Below are 22,217 nucleotides of genomic sequence, written 5' to 3' on the forward strand. Positions count from 1 at the left end.
CACCGACAGTTCTAGAGGTGATATAACATTTTACAATTGTCTCCAAAGTGTGACCCAAATCATTGAATACAGTTCAAACTGCAGAGATGAGGAGGTTATCCCATGAGGAGAGACTGAGACTCCTGACACTTGAGTTCAAGTTTATTGTCATCTGACTGTACATACGTATATACAAACAAAACAACATTCCTCCAGACCACGGTGCACCCACATAACATATATCCTCCACACAGCACGCAAACCAAAATAGTATACTATAAATAAGCTAATAAAATATAACTCAAAATGCACATAGTAAAGCACAGCACAGGTAAACAGTAAACAGCTCGCTGTCCTAGTGACAAGACCTCGGTGGTGGCAGGGTTTTCATTAGTCTCTCAGTCTGAGGGAAGAAACTATTACCCAGTCTGAGAGTCCTACTCCTGATGTTCCTTCCTGACAGTAGTGGGTCAAAGAGATTGTGGGATGGGTGGTGGGGATGCTCAACAATGTTTTGGATCTTTCGTCTGCGATGCTTCAGGAAAATGTCACAAATAGTGGGGAGGGAGACCCCAGTGATTCTCTCAGCGGTTTTCACTGTTGTCTGTAGGGATATGTGGTCCTTTTCCTTCAGCTTCCATACCACACAATGATGCAGCCAGACAGGACACTCTCAATGGTGCTCTTGTAGAAAATTGTTAGAATGGGGGTGGGGAGCCTTTCACACCTCAATCTCCTGCTGCACCTTCTTGACTAGTGAGGAGGTGTTGTGGGTCCAGGTCAGGTTGTCCACTATGTGCACACCAGGGAACTTTGTGCTCTTCACTCTCTCCACAGCAGAGCCACTGATGAGCAATGGAATGGCCAACCTGTGCCCTCCTGAAGTCCACAATCAATTCTTTTGTCTTGTCCATATTGACACAAGTTGTTGTTCTTGCACCATTTGACAAGCCTCATTACCTCCTCTCCTTATGCCGACTGAACATTGTTGCTGATGAGGCCAACCACTGTTGTATCATCAGTGAACTTGATGAAGCAGTTTAAGCTGAATCTGGCAGTGCAGTTGTGAATCAGCAGCATGAACAGCAGTGGGCTGAGCACACAACCTCGATGGAATTCAGAAGATTGAGAAGGGATCTTATGGTAACAAGGTATACAGAAGGTAGGCAGGAAAGATACCTAGCACTCTCTGTAAGGAGTTTGCACATTCTCCCTATGACAATGTGGATTTCCTCCAAGTGCTCCGGTTTCCTCGCACATTACAAAAGGCATACGGTTAGATTTAGGGTTAGTAAGTTGTGAGCATGCTACGTTGGTGCCGGAAACATGGTGACACTTGTGGGCTACACCCAGCATGTCCTTGGACTGTGGTGGTGGTTGACATAAAAGACACATTTCACATTTTGATGTATGTGTGACAAGCTAATGTTCATCTTTATCTTTACATATAGTGACATGATTCAGGGGTGTAGATTTAGGATGGAGTTGAAGAGAAATTGTGTTTCCCAGTGAGTAATGAATGAAACTTAATTCTCTGCTCAGGGAAGCAGTAGAGGCTAGCTTTTTGAATATATTTAAGACACAGTTTGACAGATTATGGCATAGCAGGGAACAAAGGGTTATTGGAGAAGGGCAGGTAGATGGAGCTTAGTCCATGGCCATGATCTTTTTGAGTGTGGAGCAGGCCGAAATAGCCAGATGACCGACTCCTGATCCTATTCCTTAGACCCTTATGTAAACTTGTCCATTTAGCACATTGAAAATTGGCGAAATCCAATGTCTAGGCTTACGTGAGACTTTGCTTTTGCTTGCCTATGATTAGATTAGATTAGATTAGATATGACTAATGCATTCTGGGAAGGTGGAGATAACACAGTAAAATAGTGAAGAGAATACAGCATGCATCACACACCACAAGATTTCTTCTAGCGTGACTCATAATTAGCTAAAAACAAACAAACATATTTCACACTTCAACTCTCTGCACAGTACTCTGTCTTTCCCTGTAAGCAGAACTGCAGTCAGAGAAGAGGGAGAGATTCTGGTCAAGCACAGAACAGCCATGCACCATATCAGATGAAATTCAATACAGAAAGCCATATACTATTAACCCTCTCTCACTTCATAATTGCTCCCTTTTCTACTTTTATAATCAGTCACGGGATCTTTGGGACAAGTTAGTACCACCACGTGGTTCAAGACCAAACCATGGATCATGGTATTCTCAATCCCTCAGTCTATATATTCTTAGGGAACTGTTTGCAACAGGTAGAGGAGGTGGTTCACTAGAATGATCCTGAGAATGAAAGGGTTAATGTATAAAGAGTGGTTGGTGCCTCTAGGCCAGTACTCGCTGGAGCTTAGAAAAATGAAGAAGATCTCATTGAAATCTATCGAATATTGAAAGGTCTGAAAAGAGTGGATGTGCAGAGAATGCTTCCTATAGCAGTAGAGTCTAGAACCAGCGTACGCAGTCTCAGAATAGAAGGACATTCCATTAGAACAAAGATGGGGAGAAATTTCATTAGCCAGAGGGTGGTGAATATGTGGAATTCATTGCCACAGACAGCTGTGGAGCTGTCAAGTCATTGGGTATATTTAAAGTGAAGGTTGATAGGTTCTTGATTAGTCAGGGGAGGGCATCAAAGATTACAGAAAGAAGGCAGAAGAATGGGATTGAGACGGAAAAATATATCAGCCACGATGGAATGTGGAGCAGAATGGAATGAGTTGGATGGCCTACTTCTGCTCCTAAGTCTCATGGTCTAATTTGAAAAAAGTACACTAACTTGTGCAGAGTGCGGTGTTTTGAACAACATGTAATTTGGAAAACAAATAGTTTATTGACTTAAACTGCAAAGAAATGAGAGTACGTAAGTAGGGAAACCTTGTTGCAATTGTATAGGATTTTGATGAGACCAAGAACCCTCTCCCCGCCCCGAATGTTTAGCTATCTTAATTCTCCTTCCCAGGATGAGACTTAATGTAAACCAGAGGCGTTCTGATGAAGGGTCTTGGCTCTAAGTGTTGCCTGATTATTCCACTCTGTAGATGCTCCCTGATCTGCTGAGTTCCTCCAGCACTTTCTGTTTGTATCTTATATCCTGGGTGGGTGGTCTACAACTCAATGCCATGAACATTTTCCAGTAAGCTGGTGTCTCTCTGTCCACATGAACTGCCCAGTTCACCCTACACCCATCACCCACATACTCCCCCGTATATTCTCCCCACCTCCTTTATTTGATTCCATGCTCCAACTTCCTCTCCTATTGATTCCACCATCTCCAGACCTTCGTTGCTTCCACATATCACCTCCCAGCCTCTCCTACCTGTTCCTCTCTTCCCTCCTCCATCTGCCTATCACCCCTCTACAGCTGGATGCACCCATCACCTGTCCCTCCATCTCTCGATACTGGCTATCTCCCTTCCATCTTTCAGTCCAGATGAAAGGTCTCAACCTGTCAACTGTCCATTTCTCTCCTTAAATGCTGCCTGACCTGTTGAGTGCCTCCAGCTGATGGCCACCAAAGACATGCCTCTTCTCATTACTGCCATCCGACAGGAGGTACAGGGTCTTGAAGACTCACACTCAATGCTTTGGCAACAGCTTCTTCCCCTCTGCCACTACTTATTTAATTCTTTATATGTCTTCTCTTGACTTACAGTAACATTTTATGTTTTGCATTGTACAGCAAAACAACAAGTCTCACAACACATGTCTGTGATAATAAACCCGATTCTGATTCTTTTAGTGTTTGCTTTGGTGCAAGCCAACTACATACAGGCTTAGTACAGTCGTAGATTCACACAGAGTATGCGCAAAGACGCAGTGGCACATTACACTGACACATTTACACAGATCCATTTTATTCTCCCCACATTCCCATCAACCCCCTTCCCCCAGGATTCCACCCCTCACCTACACACTGGCCTTAATTTATCTATCCTGGGTCCGACAGATCGATGCAATCACAGAGAAGGCATTGCAACAGCAATATTTCATTAGAAGTTTGAGGAGACTTGATGTGTCACTAAAGACACTCACAAATTTCTAGAGATGTACTGTGGAGACCATTCTAACTGGTTGAATCACTGTCTGATATGGAGGGCAAAGGATTGGAAAAAGCTGCAGAAAGTTGTGAACCCAGCAGCTCCATCATGGGCACCAACCTCCCCACCATTGATATCCTCAATATATTTTTCTGTTTTTCACTCTCGTTTTACACTACTTACTTAATTTTATTATATATATATATTTATTTCATCTTGTTATTTATAGTTTTTTTATTATTACATATTACAATGTACTGCTGCCACAAAACAACGAATTTTACAACATTAAACCTGATTCTGAATTACAATGGACAATCTATCAATGAACTCACATGTCTTTGGGATGTGGGAGGGACAATGTGCAAGATCCACACAGACACTACATAAGGCCAATACTGAACCTGGGTCACAGGAGATATGGTGCACCAGGTCTACCAGCTCTGACAATGTGTGCCCTATCCTTGAACTTCATAGAATTGAGATTAATTCCTTCAATGGGGGATTTCCAATAAGAAGATTAAACTAAAGGGCTAACCAGATGGAGTTTAAAAGATTGACAGCAGATCTCAGCAAAGGGGCATGGTAGTGTAGCAGTTAACGTAACCCTATAATAGCGCCAGTGACCCGGGTTCAGTTCCTGCCACTGTGTGTAAAGTGTTTGTACATTCTCCGCATGACCATGGTGGCCGATTAGGAAAAGGGGAGGTGCAATGAGACCTGGGTGTCATTATACACCAATCATTGAAAGTGGGCATGCAGATACAGCAAGCGGTGAAAAAGGCGAATGGTATGCTGGCATTTATAGCGAGAGGATTCGAGTACAGGAGCAGGGTGGTACTACTGCAGTTGTACAGGGCCTTGGTGAGACCACACCTGGAGTATTGTGTGCAGTTTTGGTCCCCTAATCTGAGGAAAGACATCCTTGCCATAGAGGGAGTACAAAGAAGGTTCACCAGATTGATTCCTGGGATGGCAGGACTTTCATATGAAGAAAGACTGGATGAACTAGGCTTGTACTCATTGGAATTTAGAAGATTGAGGGGGGATCTGATTGAAACGTATAAAATCCTAAAGGGATTGGACAGGCTAGATGCAGGAAGATTGTTCCCGATGTTGGGGAAGTCCAGAACGAGGGGTCACAGTTTGAGGATAAAGGGGAAGCCTTTTAGGACTGAGATTAGGAAAAACTTCTTCACACAGAGAGTGGTGAATCTGTGGAATTCTCTGCCACAGGAAACAGTTGAGGCCAGTTCATTGGCTATATTTAAGAGGGAGTTAGATATGGCCCTTGTGGCTAAAGGGATCGGGGGGTATGGAGGGAAGGCTGGTGCAGGGTTCTGAGTTGGATGATTAGCCATGATCATAATAAGTGGCGGTGCAGGCTCGAAGGGCCGAATGGCCTACTCCTGCACCTATTTTCTATGTTTCTATGTGTGTTTCCTCCCACCATCCAAACCTGACAGTCTAGTAGGTTAGTTGGTCCATGGGTGTAATTGGGCAGCACAGAAGGGCCTGTTACCATGCTGTATCTCTAAATAAAATCAATTAAAAATCTAATGTTCTGAGAGTGAATCAGAAGACCTGGTCTCAGGAAATGGGGTCAGACCTGTTAAGAATGAGATGAGGAGTGATCTCTTTACCCCAAGATTCATGGATCTATGGAAGCCTGTGGATGGTTGGTCTTTGATTAGTGTAATCATAATGGGCAGGTAGACATGTAGACAAAGTAGAAGATCTAAATGAATTTCAGAAGAGATTCAAATGGCAAAATATCCTGCCTCCATTTCATAATTATCTTCTGAGATCATTTCTAATTTCAGCCAAAGTGAGGAAGAGAAGGTCAAATGGAGAAGATCTCCTCCAGAGAAGGACAATGACAGGACTATTTCTCGGACCAAGGAGCAGTAGATTCAATATGGGAGATGGTCTGGGGCAAGACTAATTGGAAACCATGCTGAGGAAAGATGAATGAACTGCAAACTTGTAGCATGCAAATTTATAGAGTCAAAACGGCATTTTGTTACCTCTGTACCCAACAAGATTCTATAACTATTAGCCAGATCGGTATTGTTCTCTGATCTCCCCCAGTTTTTTGGCCTTTTGTGCAGTGTCAGATTTATCTTATGGTGGCCCTGGCAATGGTCAAGCTCTGTATTCCCCTAGAAACTTCTTCTTCTTCTCCAGCCCTTCTCTTCCTTCAAGCCAACTATTCCATCACTTTCACCATGATTTTGTTCTCTCTTGAGGTGCCAAATGTTAGACCATAAGACATAGAGGCAGATTTAGGCCATTCAGACCATCGAGTCTGCTCCACCATTCTATCATGGCTAACTTACAATACCTCTCAACCCCCTTCGGCATGGTAGCATAGTGGTTAGCACAATGTTTTACAGTACCAGCGACCAGGGTTCAGTTCCCACCGTTGTCTGTAACAGGTTTGTATGTTCTCCCTATAACCACTTGGGTTTTCTCTGGGTGCTCTGGTTTCCTCCCACATTCCAAAAATGTATCGGTTGGTAGGCTAATTGATCATTGTATATTGTCCCATGATTAGGCTAGGTTTAAGTCAGGATCACTGGGCAGTGTGGCTTCAAGGGCCAGAAGGGCCTATTCTGTGTTGTATCTCAATAAATTATAAGCAAAAAAATTCCCCTGTCTTCTCCCCGTAACCTTTGTTCTCATCAAGAACCTATCAAAATCTGTTTTAAATATACCCAATGACTTGGCCTCCACAGCCATCTATACCAGTGGTCCCCAACCGCCAGGCTGTGAAGCATGCATGGGTGCAGTGGTAGCCGGAACGCACCTAGCACATCTTTAAGAAAAAAGCCGAAATAAACAAGCTAATTAATTAGAGGCCGCCCAGCACGTAAATGTCGGCCCAGATCTGATCTATACCAATGAATTCCACTGATTCACCACCCTCTGGCAAAAGAAATTCCTCCTCATCTCTGTTCTGAAGGGACATGCTTTTATCCTAAGGTTGTCTTCTGGTCCTAGACTCCCCCATTATAAGAAGCATCATCTCTACATCCACTCTATCTAGGCCTTCCAATATTCAATAGGTTTCAATGAAATCCCTCTTCATTCTTAACCCTTCCATTTCTGGGACAATTCTCATGAACCGATGGATACTCTCCAATGCCAGTGTATCCTTTCTTTGAATATGGGTCCCAAGACTGCTTATAATACTCCAAGTGAGGTCTGACCAAAGCTGTATAAAGCATCAGCATTACAGCCTTGCTTTTATGTTATCTGATAATATTTGTGAAAATCTGCATTGGGATATTTTGACTAGGTTATGCAGATAGTATTTGTTAATGTTGGGATAAAGTTAAAATAATGGCCACACAACCTCCATAAAGACAGAACGTTTCTGCACGGGATTTGGGAAATACAACATGAGCTATGGAGTGGGAGAGGGTTAAATACCCAAGATATGGGGTAAAAGCCAGGCTATCTTACGGAGTCCATATGCTTAGCAGAACGAGCAGCTCCCCTGAAGCCACCAGAAATCTGGTTGTGAAGTTGTGTCCAGGAGAATCGAAGCAAATTTGGTCTGCTGACGAGGGGAGATAAAAGCATACAGTCACAAGGTGACAGGAGGAGTGGGCCACTTCAGAGATCCAGTAACTATAGAAGTAGAGGACAAACTTAAAAACATAGGCTAGCCAGTTCTACACAGTTTCCAATGCTCCTTATCTTAGAAAGGATACATTAAAACTGAAGGCAGTCTGCAAGGGATCATAAGGCTAATGAAACACACACTGGGGGAACTCAGTAGGTCAGACAGCATCTATGGAGAGGAATAACGTAGATTGGGAGGATGGCATTGCCAAGTACCTTTGCTCTGCCTGCAACAGGGAGGATTTCCCACTGACCAACCATTTTAATTCCACTCCCCATTCCCATACTGATGTGTCGGTCCATGGCCTCCTCTACTGCCACAATGAGGCCACTCTCAGGTTGGAGGAGCCACACCTGATATTCCATCTGGGTAGTCTCCAACCTGACGACATGAACATCCATTTTCTCTAAATTTCTGTAACTCTTCCCCCTTCCTCAAACTAGGGAACATGTTACAAGATAAAGGAGTGAACACATAGAACTAAGGTGCACAGGACCTTCTCACAGAGGGGCAATGGATCTCTAGAATTGTCTCTCTAGAGGGCTAAGGCTATTTAAAGCAAAAATCAACAGGCCAGGCAGCATCTATGGAAAAGAGTAAACAGTCGATGTTTCGTGCTGAGACCCTTCATCAGGTCTGGTTCAGTCAGTTAGGAAGGTGACAGTAACTCAAATAACCAAGCATTATAATACTGGTGTACAGAAGTGCATCTCTGAATGCACAACATATTGAACCTTGAAGTGGATGGGCTACAGCAGCAGAAGACCATGAAAGTGGCTACTTTATTAGGTACATAAGATGTATAAGATGATGAGAGGCATTGATCATGTGGATAGTCAGAGGTTATTTCCCAGGGCTAAAATGGCTAGCACGAGAGGGCACAGTTTTAAGGTGCTTGGAAGTAGGTACAGAGGAGATGTCAGGGGTAAGTTTTCTTACGCAGAAAGTGGTGAGTGCGTGGAATGGGCTAGCGATGGTGGTGGAGGCGAATACAATAGGGTCTTTTAAGAGGGCTATGGTAACCCTAGGTAATTTCTAAAGTAAGTATGTGTGGGCCAAAGGGCCTATATTGCCCTGCAGGTTTTCTATGTTCTCTGTTCTATGTATAAGAGGCATGAAATAAAGTGACACGTGAGTGCATGTTACATTAAGGGGAACAGTGTCTCAGATGGCAGGTTCATACCATTGTTTCGAGGAGCATACAGACTTCCTCTCCAGCATACTCACTCTGCTTTGGCCACCCTCTGACACAGCCAGGCTGACTGTGCTGTTCCGCCGGCTCCTTTGGTTTGGCGGAGCTGGGCTCTGACTCCGGGACATGCTATGGGGCAGAGGCGGCGGGACAGGGATCGTGCTTGCGGCCGAACTGCTGTAGTCTGCTGGGGGTACCATGTACTTATCCCTGGGCTCCAGCAGATTCTCGACACTTCGACTGCTCCTCAAGGGAAATGGCCTGTGGAATAGAGAGAATGTAAGGAAGAAGGCTCATTACAGCACCCCTTACATTGTGCCAAACTACCTGTGTTCACTCTCATGTCTAATAAAAGGAAACATGGCACAAAATTTGCACCTGATCGAACTCTTTGAGGAGATTACAAGTAAGATAGATAAAGGGGATATAGTGTATGTTGTATATTTGGACTTTCAGAAGGCCTTTGACAAGGTGACACGCATGAGGCTGCTTACCAAGTTAAGAGCCTGTGGTATTACAGGAAAGCCACTGGCATGGTTAGAGCATTGGCTGATTGATAGGAGGCAGAAAGTGGGAATAAAGGGATCCCTTTCTGGTTGGCTGTCAGTAACTAGTGGTGTTCCGCAGGGGTCAGTTTTGGGACTGCTTCTTTTTATGCTGTATATAAATGATTTAGATGATGGAATAGATGGCTTTGTTGCCAAATTTGCAGATGATACGAAGATTGGTGAAGGGGCAGGTAGTGTTGAGAAAACAGGTAGGATGCAGAGGACTTGGATAGATTAGGAGAATGGGCAAGAGAATGGCAAATGAAATACAATGGTGGAAAATGCATGGTCATCCACTTTGATAGTAGAAATAAATGTGCAGACTATTTTATAAGTGGGGAGAAAATCCAAAAAAAATCTGTGATGCAAAAGGACTTGGAAGTCCTTGTGCAGAACACCCTAAAGGTTAACTTGCAGGTTGAGTAGTGATGAGGAAGGCAAATGCAATGTTGGCATTTCCAGAGGTCTAGAATACAAGAGCAGGGATGTGGTGATAAGGCTCTATAAGGCACTGGTGTGGCCTCACCTTGAGTATTGTGAACAATTTTGGTCTCCTCAACTAAGAAAAAACATGCTGGCATTGCAGATGGTTCAGAGGAGGTTCACAAGGGTGATTCCAGAAATGAAAGGGTTATCATGTGAGGAATGTTTGATAGCTCTGTGTCTGTACTCACTGGAATTTAGAAGGATGAAGGGGGGATCTCATTGAAACCTTTCAAATGTTGGAAGGCCTAGATATGGTAGAAATGGAAAAGATGCTTCCCATGGTGGGGGAGTCTAGGACAAGAGGGCGCAGCCTCAGAATAGAAGGGCAACCATTTAAAACAGAGATGCAATGAAATTTCTTTAGCCAAAGGATGGTGAATTTGTGGAAGTTATTATCACAGGCAGCTGTGCAGGTCAGGTCGTTGGGTGTACTTAAGGCACAGCTGGATTGTTCTTGATTGGACACGGCATCAAAGGTGACAGGGAGAAGGCCGGGGAGCGTGGCTGAGGAGGGGTTTAAAAGGATCAGCCATGATTCAATGGGTCAAATGGCCTAATTCTGCTCCCCTGTCTTATGGTCTAAAATGATCAAAAAACTGAGACTAGAACTAGGTGACATGACCTCAAGATTAGGAGGAATAGATTTAGAATGGAGATGAGGAAGTATTGTTTTTCCCAGAGAGTAGTGAATCTGTGGAATTCTCTGCCCAAGGAAACAGTAGAGGTACCTCATTAAGTATATTTAAGTCATAGTTACTTTTGCATAGCAGGGGAATTAAGGATTATGAGGAAAAGGCAGGTAGGTGGACACGAGCCCAAGACCAGCTCAGCCACAATCATATTGTATGGCGGAGCAGGCTCGACAGGCCAGATGGCCTACTCCTGCTTATGTAGAATCAATGGTTTTTTTATCACTGAGGTCATTTTGTTTCGCTCACAGTCATACAGCATGGAAACAGGCCCTCTGGCCCAACTCAACCATGTTAGCTACCTAAGCTAGTCCCTTCTGCCTGCATTTACTCCATGTTCTTCTAAACTTTCCCTAGCCATGTATCTGTCTACTTTCTTCTTAAGTGTTGTTATTATTCTTGCCTCAACCACTTCTTCTGACGGCTGAGTCCATATTCCCAGCACACTCAGTGTGGATAATCTGCCCCTCCCTTCCCCTTTAAAATTTTCCTCTCTCACTTTAAACCCATGCCTCCAGTTTTAGACTCCCCTAACCTGCTGCAAAACCTGTGACCTTTCATTTCATGCTAACTCTGTATTAAGATAGCAGAAGGTTGAGAAGTAAAACATGAGTCAGAAACTGCAAAAAAGGTGCAGTGCTGATTAAAAGATGCAGACTACTAATACAGGCTGTGGTGTTGTTTGGAAGGAGACCGGCAACCTATCCGATCTACTTGTCTGCATTTGGCCCATATCCCTCTATCCACAAATATCTACTAAACATCATATCTACCTCTACCATTTCCACAGGCAGCTCATTCTGTACATACAGTATACCCCCAACCTCTGTGTGGAAAAACCTACCAATTAGCTCCCTGTTAAATTTTTCTCCTCTCACTTTAAATCCATGTCTCCCCTGCTCTGGGAACAAACTGCAACATTCATCTTATAAATGTCCCTGATGATGTTGTATAATGCTGCGCCTCCTATGCTAGCTGGCAAACCATCCCAACCTGTCCAGTCTCTTCTTATAATTCAAGCCATCCATTTAGGGAAACATCCTTCTGAATGCTTTCCACTTAATGGCAAACCAGAAATACACACTGTACTCTGAGTGTGATCTCATAAAACATTTTGCAACGGGTCGAGCAGCATCTGTAGGAGGTAAGGAACTGTCAAAGTTTCAGGATGAAACCCTGAAACATCGACAGCTGCTTCCTCCAACATATTCTGCTCGACAGACTAAATTCAGTCAAAGTCACAGTTAATTTATTATCAAAGTCACCATATACAACCCTGAGATTCGCCTTCTTGCCATCAGTTACAGAAAAATAGAAAAATACAATAGAATTTATGAGCAAAGACTGACGAAGAAACAATGTGCAAAAGAAGATAAGTTGTGTAAACACACATACATAAATAACTAAACAAACAAATAAATTACATATATACATACATAAATAATACTGAGAACATGAGATGTAGAGTCCTTGACCATTGTGGAATCAGTTCAATGTTGAGTTGGGTGAAGTTATCCACACTGGTTCAGGAACCTGATGGTTGAAGGGTCTTAGCTGTTTCTGAACCTGGTGATGCAGAACCTAAGCTTCCTGTACCTCCTACCCCAATGGCAGAAATGGGAAGGGGGCATGGTCTGGGAGGTCAGGGCTCACTGATGATGGAATTTCTCCAGCAGACCGTCAGGTGCTCCAATTGCAGTCTCTTGTATCTCACACCAATGTTTTGTTCAGTGGTATCATCTCAATTTAGTGAATGTATAGTATTGGCCAGGATACTGACCAAAATACTCAGCTTTGAACTGGTGACAATAGAGCCCACAAATCCACCTATGAGAACAGCAGGGCCTCAGTGCAATCTTCCCTTCAAGTGTCTCCACCTTTGCAGCACCCCAAATTAGCATTCTGTACTAAGTGAATCCAGAACAGAAAAATCTTCTCACTAGAGACTATCCTAACTGGCTGTGTCACAGCCTGGTCTAGAAAAACCAATGCCGTTGGCCCAGGAACAGAAAAGTCAACAGAAAATGGTGGATATAGCCCAGTCCATCTCAGGAAAAGCCCTCCCCATTACATCATGGCTCTTGAACCCAATCCCATTGTTGATGAAGGCCAACAACACTGTCAACCTGTGTAGTACCCTTGAATGTCCTATGGACACAGACCCCAAGATCTCTCTGATCCTTCACACTGCCAAGTGTCTTACCATAAATACTATATTCTGTCTTCAAATTTGATCTACCAAAATGAACCACTTCACACTTATCTGGGTTGAACTCCATCTGCCACTTCTCAGCACAGTTCTGCATCCTATCTATGTCCCAATGTAACCTCTGACAACCCTCCAGACTATCCACAACACCCTCAACTTTTGTGTCATCAGAAAACTTACTAATCCATCATTCTGCTTCTTCATCCAGGTCATTTATAAAAACCACGAAGAGGAGGAGTCCCAGAACAGATCCCTGCAGAACACCACTGGTCACCGACCTCCATGCAGAATACCAACAATCTACAACCACTCTTTGTCTTCTGTGGGCAAGCCAATTCCGCATCCACAAAGCAAGGTCTCCTTGGATCCCATGCCTCCTTACTTTCTGAATGAGCCTTGCATGGGGAACCTTATCAAATGCCTTACTGAAATCCATACACTCTACATTCACTGCTCTACCTCATCAATATGTTCTGTTACATCCTCAAGGAATTCAACCAAGTTTGTAAGGCATGACCTGCCCTTGACAAAGCCATACTGACTATCCCCAACCAGATTATGTCTCTCCAAATACTCATAAACCCTGCCTCTCAGGATCTTCTCCAACAACTTGCCCACCACTGAAGTAAAATTCACTGGTCTATAATTTCCTGGGTTATCTCTACTCCCTTTCTTGAACAAGGGAACAACATTTGCAACCCTCCAATCCCCTAGTACATATTCCTGTCCCTATTGATGATGCAAAGATCATCGCCACAGGCGATGATGATCCATTATCAAGGACTCTCACCATCCAGGCTATGCTCTCTTCCCACTGCTACAATCAGGCAGGGAGTACAGGAGCCCAGGTCCCCAACACCACCAGGTTCAGGAACAGTTTTTATCCTACAACCATCAGGCTCCTGAGCCTGTGTGGACAACCTCAAATCTGAACTGATTCCATGACCTACAGACTCATTTTCAAGAACTCTACAATTCATGTTCTCAATATTATTTATTCTTTTATTTGCACAATTTGTCTTCTTTGCAGACTTTGCAGTTGTTTGTCAGTCTTTAGTTATATATAGTTTTCATAAATTCTATTGCATTTCTCTGTTTTCCTCTAAATGCCTGCAAGAAAACAAATCTCAGGATTGTATATGGAGATATCTATGTGCTTTGATAACAAAAGTACTTTAACTTTTGAACTTGAATAAGCAGTTGGATACCTCCATGAGTATAAACAAGTGATGTGAAGCAGACAAAATACATCTCTTGTACAAAGTATGAATCAGTGAGTATCTGCCTTCCACTGATGTAACCATTAGACTGATGGCAGTAAACCTCAAACACAAGTACACGCAAACCAATATCCAACCCCACGTCCCCCCTGCCAGAAATGCCCAGTAACATGTTTACCTGAGTGTTGTCTCATGTGACCGACTCTCTCCTTGAAAAGGCTGTACGAATGAGTGCGGGAACCAGCCCTGTCTGTGGGAACAAAGTTGATGAGCACTATTGAAGAGTCACAGTCTGATGAAGCAGAAATTAGAAGCAACTTCACTGACTTTATTTCAAGCTCAGTAGGTTCAGTTCAATTTTATTTGCTGCTTTAACCATATTCTATTCCAGATGGATGTTACTGGTTAAATTCAAATTGTTTGAATTGCTTAGCTCTTTCGTGTGGTGTGTTGGCTAACATAATGCTTTACAATACCAACAACCCAGCACTGCCAGCAAGGGGTTTATATGTTCTCCCCATGACCACATGGATTTCCTCCGGGTGCTCTGGTTTCCCCCCACACAGTCCAACAACATACCAGGTGATAGGTTAATTGGTGATTGTAAATTGTCCCATGACTAGGCTAGGGTTAAACCAGGGATCACTGGGCGCTGTGGCTCGAAGGGCCGAAAGAGCTCATTCTGCACTGTATCTAAATAAGTAAAAATAAATAAATTATACTTACACAGAAGTTGCAATACCAATGTTTATGATGTATGTGGAAAAATAATGCATTAAGCAAACATCAAGTGGTGCTGAAATTAAAGGGAAGTGTTCGTGTAGGGGACTGGGCCTTGGCGTATCAAACCATTCACTCAAGGGAGAGGATAATATTCACACCATACAAGGGCAGAGTGGATGTGGTGACTATGATTCCATGAGCAGGAGGGTCTAGGATCAGAGGACACAGCTTCAGAATAGAAGAATATCCTTTTAGAATAGAGATAACAAGGAATTTCTTTAGGGTGGTGAATCTGTGGAATTCATTGATACAGATGGCTGTGGAGACCAAGTCATTGGGTATATTTAAAGTGGAAGTTGATGGGTTCTTGATTTGTAAGGGTGTCAAAGGTTACAGGAAGAAGGCAGGAGAATGGGGCTAAAACTGAAAATAAATCAGCCATGAATGGATGAAAGAGTAGATTTGATGGGCCCTGAGCCTAATTCTGCTTCGATGTCTAACGCTCTCCTAAACTTATCCTGTAAGACATTTAACCATATATTACTTAGCAATATGTCCTCTGTATTGGGTGCCACAAGAAAATTGAATGGTTCCCTCATACAATAGAATAGATGCTCGACTTCACAATTTACTTTGTTATGATCATGCACTTTATTATTTACCTGCACTGCACTTTCCCTGTAGATGTTACACTATATTCTGCATTGTTGCTTTAACTCATTCTACCTCAATGCACTGGGTAATGAATTGACCTATATTAACAATACGCAAGACAAGCTTTTCACTGTAACTCCGTACAAGTGACAATAATAAGCCAATATCAAGAAACAAATACCTAGTTCAGAATGGATGCAGCCTTCTCCATTTGACATTCAATGACATTATCATCATTTGAGTTCCTCTCTCCCAACATCCTAGAGAAACAAACCAGAGACCTAACCAGGCCAGAAACATGACTATCATGAAAGATGAAGGACTAGGAATCTGGCACAAAGCGACTCACAAAGTCTTTCCCCCATTGATGAGACACATGCCAGGAGACTGTTAGAGGGCTCCCTGTGCGGCTGGATGAATGCCACACTAAAAATACTCAGGAAGATCAGTGAAATTTTGGATACTATTAGGGCTCGCGGAATGCAGTATTTCAAGCGGACCTGGGAATACAAATCCATAAATCCATAATTTTTGAAAGTGGCATCACAGGTAGATAGGTCAAAAAGAGAGCTTTTTGCATGTTGGCCTTCATAAATCAGGGCATAGATTACAGGAGTTGGGACGTTACACTGAAGTTGTCTAAGATGTTGGTGAGACAGATTCTGGTGTGCAGTTCTGGTAACCTAGCTACAGGAAAGATTTCAGTAAGTTTGAAAGAATGCAGAGAAAATTTACAAGGATGTTGCCAGGACTTGAGGACTTGAGTTATAGGGAAAAATTAAAGATATTAGGACTTCTTTCTTTGGCATGCAGGAGAATGAGAGAAGATCTGAAAGAGATACACAGAATTAAAGAGAATAGCTTTATTTATGCCAGGTACATTGAAACACACTGTGAAATGTGCCAACGCCCAACATAACTCAACGATGAGCTGGGGGCAGCCCACAAGCGTCACCATGTTTTTGCCAACAGCATAGCATGCCAACAACTTACTAACCCTGACCCATACTTCTTTGGAATGTGGGAGGAAACCGGAGCATCCAGAGGAAATCTACATGGTCATGGCAGAATATACAAACTCCATACAGAGTCGAACCACGATCTTCCAATCAATAGCACTGTAAGGTGTTACACTGTTACGCTACCATGCCACCCCATTTGGGGTGTAGATAAGGTGAATGTATGCAGGCTTTTCCCCACAGATTCGGTGAGACTCGAATCAGAGGTCATAAGTTTAGGGTGAATGATGGAATATTTAAATGGAACATGAGGGAGATCTTCTTCACTCAGCGGGTGGTGCAAATATGGAATGAGCTGTCAGCAGAATTTGTAGGTGCAGATTCAATTGTAATATTTAAGAGAAGTTTGGATAGATATATAGATGAGAGAGGTGTGGAGGGTTATCTTCCAAATACTGATAGATGAGAATAGGCAGAAGACTGGGCCAGCACACACTAGATGGGATGAAGGGCCTATTTCTGTGATGTAGTACTAAGTGACTCTATGACAAGGCAACCCATTCACCCTACTGCAACCCTACCGCTCACCCACTGGATGCACTATCTGTTGCAACCTGCCGACTTTTTCTCAAAAACCAGCACCTCTTAAACCCCTGAGCTTACTCATACCCTGCAGATAAATGAGAAACACCAACTCAATTACTTTGAAGATTACCCTGACTTGAAAGATGTCACTGCTTCTCTATCATAACTGGAACTACCTTTCCAATACCCTCCGCAGAAGGACTGAAGTGGTTCGAGGTGCCAGCTCACCCCTCACCTTCTCAGGGGCAATTAGGGAAAGTAATAAATGCTGGTAAAGTGAAGCTGCACTCTGCCTCGTAGGGTCCACAGGTATCACTGGTCCTCATCCATCTCCTAACTCACTCACATCTGCCTCCAACAGGCACACCCTGGCACATCTCTGCAGCTGGCGAGATAAACGATGTGAGGGGGTGGTGTTAACACAGCACCCCTGGGCAAAGGACCTCATCAACGAAGCCACAGGCCAGAGCAGATGAGTTCCCTGAAACATACATAGAAACATACATAGAAAATAGGTGCAGGAGTAGGCCATTCGGCCCTTCGAGCCTGCACCGCCATTTATTATGATCATGGCTGATCATCCAACTCAGAACCCCGCCCCAGCCTTCCCTCCATACCCCCTGACCCCCGTAGCCACAAGGGCCATATCTAACTCCCTCTTAAATATAGCCAATGAACTGGCCTCAACTGTTTTCTGTGGCAGAGAATTCCACAGATTCACCACTCTCTGTGTGAAGAAATTTTTCCTAATCTCGGTCCTAAAAGGCTTCCCCTCTATCCTCAAACTGTGACCCCTCATTCTGGACTTCCCCAACATCGGGAACAATCTTCCTGCATCTAGCCTGTCCAATCCCTTTAGGATTTTATACGTTTCAATCAGATCCCCCCTCAATCTTCTAAATTCCAACGAGTACAAACCTAGTTCATCCAGTCTTTCTTCATATGAAAGTCCTGCCATCCCAGGAATCAATCTGGTGAACCTTCTTTGTACTCCCTCTATGGCAAGGATGTCTTTCCTCAGATTAGGGGACCAAAACTGCACACAATACTCCAGGTGTGGTCTCACCAAGGCCTTGTACAACTGCAGTAGTACCTCCCTGCTCCTGTACTCGAATCCTCTCGCTATAAAATGCCAGCATACCATTCGCCTTTTTCACTGCCTGCTGTACCTGCATGCCCACTTTCAATGACTGGTGTATAATGACACCCAGGTCTCCTTGCACCTCCTTACGACCCATAGGTGGGTTGTGGGATCGAACCGAATCGAATAAATAATGGCCTTGACAACAACACCCACACTGCATAAATCAGACGAACAATAATGGATCAAAGTCAACATGTAAGATCCTTTGGAAACTATGTCGGATGTGATGTTGAACAACTTACTATATGATAAATACAATAAATCAAATTGTGTCCCTAATTTCATCGTGAGGACAGCATCACTATAAAGGTTGCTCTGGTTCTTGTCACCTACGTTCAGAGAATGATAGAGTGGACAGCCAGCGCCTTTTCCACAGGGCAGTAATGGGGAAAATAAAAAAGGGCACAACTTTAAGATGGTTGGAGGGAAGTTGTGGGGGTGGGTATGTCAGAAGTAGGTCTTTTACACAGAGAGTGGTGTTGCATGGAACGCACTGCCGGGGATGGTGAGAGAAGCAGGTACATTAGGGACATTTAAGATAAGCACATGGCTGAAAGAAAAATGGAAGCTAGGTGGGAGGGAAGGGTTAGATTCATCTCAGAGTAGGTTAAAAGGTTGGTACGACATTGTGGGTTGAAGAGCCAGTACTGCGCTATGTTGCATGTTCTATGTACCTTGTTACATGCGACAATATTTTGTGCAGGGAGGAAGGGGTTCAGGGATTGTATTGTTGCTATTTTGTCTGTGGAGGAGGGGGTCAAGGATTTATTGTTACTAATTTTTCTGTGGAGGAGGGGGTCAGGGATTTATTGTCACAGTTTTTTCTGCGGGGGAGGGGATCAGAGATGTATTCTCACTGTCTTTTCTGCGGTGGAGGGTGTCAGGGATTTATTGTCACTGTTTTTTCTGTAGAGGAGGGGGTAAGGGATTTATTGTCACTGTCTTTTCTGTGGAAGAGGGGTCAGGGATTTATTCTCACTGTTTTTTCTGTGGAGGAGGGGCTCAAGGATTTATAGCCACTTTTTTTTCTATGGAGGAGAGGGTCAGGGATTTATTGTCACTCTTTTCTCTATGGAGGAGGGGGTCAGGGATTTATTGTCACTTTTTTTCTGTGGAGGAGGGGTCAGGGATTTGTTGTCACCGATTTTTTCTCCGGAGGAGGGGGTCAGGGATTTATTGTCACTGTTATGTTCTGCGGAGGAGGGGTCAGGATTTATTGTCACTGCTTTATTCTGTGGAGGGATCAGGGATTCATTGTCACTGATTTTTTCTGTGGAGGAGGGGGTCAGATTTATTGTCACTGTTGTTTTTCTGTGGACCAGGGGTCAGGGATTTATTGTCGCTGTTTTTTTCTGTGGAGCAGGGGTCAGGGATTTATTGTCACTGTTTTTCTGTGGAGGAGAGGGACAGAGATTTATTGTCACTGTTTTTTTCAGTGGAGGAGGGGTCAGGGATACATTGTCACTGATTTTCTTTGGATGAGGGGGTCAGGGATTTATTGTCACTGTTTATTCTATGGAGCAGGGGACAGGGATTTATTGTCACTGTTTTTTTGCTGTGGATGAGGGGGTCGGGGATTTATTGTTACTAGTTTTCTGTGGAGAAGGGGGTCAGGGATTTATTGTCACTGTCTTTTATGCGGAGGAGGGATTCGGAGATTTATTGTCACAGCTTTTCCTGTGGCGCCTCAGGGATTTATTGTCATTGTTCTTTCTGCCGGGGGGGGGGGGGGGGTTCAGGGATTTATTTTCACTGTTTTTTTCTGTGGAGGAGGGGTCAGGGATTTATTGGCACTGCTTTTCTGTGGAGGAGAGGGACAGGAATTTATTGTCACTGATTTTTTCTGTGGAGGAGAGGGACAGGGATTTATTCACACTGTTTTTTTCTGTGGAGGAGAGGTCAGGTATATATTGTCACTGATATTTCTTTGAAGGAGGGGGTCAGGGATTTATTGTCACTGTTTTTTCTGTGGAGGAGGAGTCAGGGATTTATTGTCACTTTTTTTACTGTGGAGGAAGGGGTCGGGGATTTATTGTTACTGGTTATCTGTGCAGAAGGGGGTCAGGGATTTATTGTCACTGTCTTTTATGCGGAGGAGGGGTTCGGGGATTTATTGTCACAGCTTTTACTGTGGCGTGTCAGGGATTTATTGTCATTGTTCTTTCTGCTGGGGGAGGGGTGGGGTCAGGGATTTATTGTCACTGTTTTTTCGGCGGAGGACGGAGTCAGGGATTTATTGTCACTGCTTTCTCTGCGGGGCGAGTCAGGGATGTATTGTCACAGCCTTTTCTGTGGGGGGAGTCAGGTATTTATAGTCACTGTTCTTTCTGTGGAGGGGGTCAAGGATTTATTGTCACTGTTTTCTCGGTGGGGAGGGGATCAGGGATTTATTGTCACTGTTATCTTCCATGGAGGAAGGGGTCAGGGATTTATTGTCACTGTTATCTTCCATGGAGGAGGGGGTCAGGGATTTATTGTCACTGTCTTTTCTGCCGAGGAATGGTTCAGGGATTTATTGTCACGGTAATTTTCTGCGGAGGAGGGGGTCAGGGAGTTATTGGCACTGTTTTTTCTGCGGAGGAGGGGGTCAGGGATTTATTGTCACTGCTTTTTGTGTGGGGGGAGTGAGGGATTTATTGTCACTGTTCTGTCTGTGGAGAGGGTCAAGGATTTATTATCAATGGTTTCTCAGTGGGGAGGGGGTCAGGGATTTATTGTCACTGTTCTTTCTGTGGAGAGGGTCAAGGATTTACTGTCACTGTTTTCTCGGCGGGGAGAGGGTCAGGGATTTATTGTCACTGTTATGTTCTGCGGAGGAGGGGTCAGGATTTATTGTCACTGCTTTTTGTGCGGGGGGAGTGAGGGATTTATTGTCACTGTTTTCTCGGTGGGGAGGGGTCAGGGATTTATTGTTACTGTTTTTTCGGTGGAGGGAGTCAAGGATTTATTATCACTGTTTTCTCGGTGGGGAGGGGGTCAGGGATTTATTGTCACTGTTTTTTTCTGTGCAGGAGGGGTCAGAGATTTATTGTCACTGTTTTTTTTCTGTGGAGGAGGGGGGCAGGGATTTATAGTCACTGTCTTTTCTGCGGAGCAGAGATTCGGGAATTTACTGTCACAGTTTTTTCTGTGGGGGGGCAGGGATTTATTGTCACCGTTTTTGTCATTGGAGGATCAGGGATTTATTGTTACTGGTTTTCTGTCGAGAAGGGGCTCAGGGATTTATTGTCACTGTCTTTTCTGCGTAGGAAGGGTTCGGGGATTTATTGTCACAGTTTTTTCTGTGGCGCATCAGGTATTTATTATCATTCTTCTTTCTGCAGCGGGGGTCAGGGATTTATTGTCACTGTTCTTTCGGCAGAGGACGGAGTCAGGGATTTATTGTCACTGCTTTTTCTGCGGGGCGAGTCAGGGATGTATTGTCACAGCCTTTTCTGTGGGGGGAGTCAGGTATTTATAGTCACTGTTCTTTCTGTGGAGGGGGTCAAGGATTTATTGTCACTGTTTTCTCGGTGGGGAGGGGGTCAGGGATTTATTATCACTGTTTTTTTGGTGGAGGGGGTCAAGGATTTATTGTCACTGTTTTCTCGGTGGGGAGGGGATCAGGGATTTATTGTCACTGTTATCTTCCATGGAGGAGGGGGTCAGGGATTTATTGTCACTGTCTTTTCTGCCGAGGAATGGTTCAGGGATTTATTGTCACGGTCATTTTCAGCGGAGGAGGGGGTCAGGGAGTTATTGGCACTGTTTTTTCTGCGGAGGAGGGGGTCAGGGATTTATTGTCACTGCTTTTTGTGTGGGGGGAGTGAGGGATTTATTGTCACTGTTCTATCTGTGGAGAGGATCAAGGATTTATTATCACTGTTTTCTCGGTGGGGAGGGGGTCAGGGATTTATTGTCACTGTTCTTTCTGTGGAGAGGGTCAAGGATTTACTGTCACTGTTTTCTCGGCAGGGAGAGGGTCAGGGATTTATTGTCACTGTTTTTTCGGTGGAGGGAGTCAAGGATCTATTATCAATGTTTTCTCGGTGAGGAGGGGGTCAGGGATATATTATCACTGTTTTTTTCTGTGGAGGAGGGGTCAGGATTTATTGTCACTGTTTTTTTTCTGTGGAGGAGGCGGGCAGGGATTTATAGTCACTGTCTTT

At 43.9% G+C, this 22,217-nt stretch overlaps 1 protein-coding gene across 2 annotated transcripts in view; it reads right to left on the reverse strand.

Moving 5' to 3' along the window:
• The window catches only part of LOC140205027 (BAR/IMD domain-containing adapter protein 2-like 2), a 300,466-nt gene that overhangs the window by 20,396 nt on the left and 257,853 nt on the right, over positions 1–22,217 (reverse strand). For both annotated transcript variants that reach the window (XM_072272101.1, XM_072272100.1), the window contains 2 exons: positions 14,183–14,254; positions 8,888–9,113 (listed from right to left, as the gene is read on the reverse strand). In XM_072272101.1, coding sequence (XP_072128202.1) covers positions 8,888–9,113; positions 14,183–14,254 — 298 coding nt within the window. The remainder of the gene's footprint in view (positions 1–8,887; positions 9,114–14,182; positions 14,255–22,217) is intronic.

Source organism: Mobula birostris, chromosome 11 (genome assembly GCF_030028105.1).
Source record: "Mobula birostris isolate sMobBir1 chromosome 11, sMobBir1.hap1, whole genome shotgun sequence".
Taxonomy (NCBI): domain Eukaryota; kingdom Metazoa; phylum Chordata; class Chondrichthyes; order Myliobatiformes; family Myliobatidae; genus Mobula; species Mobula birostris.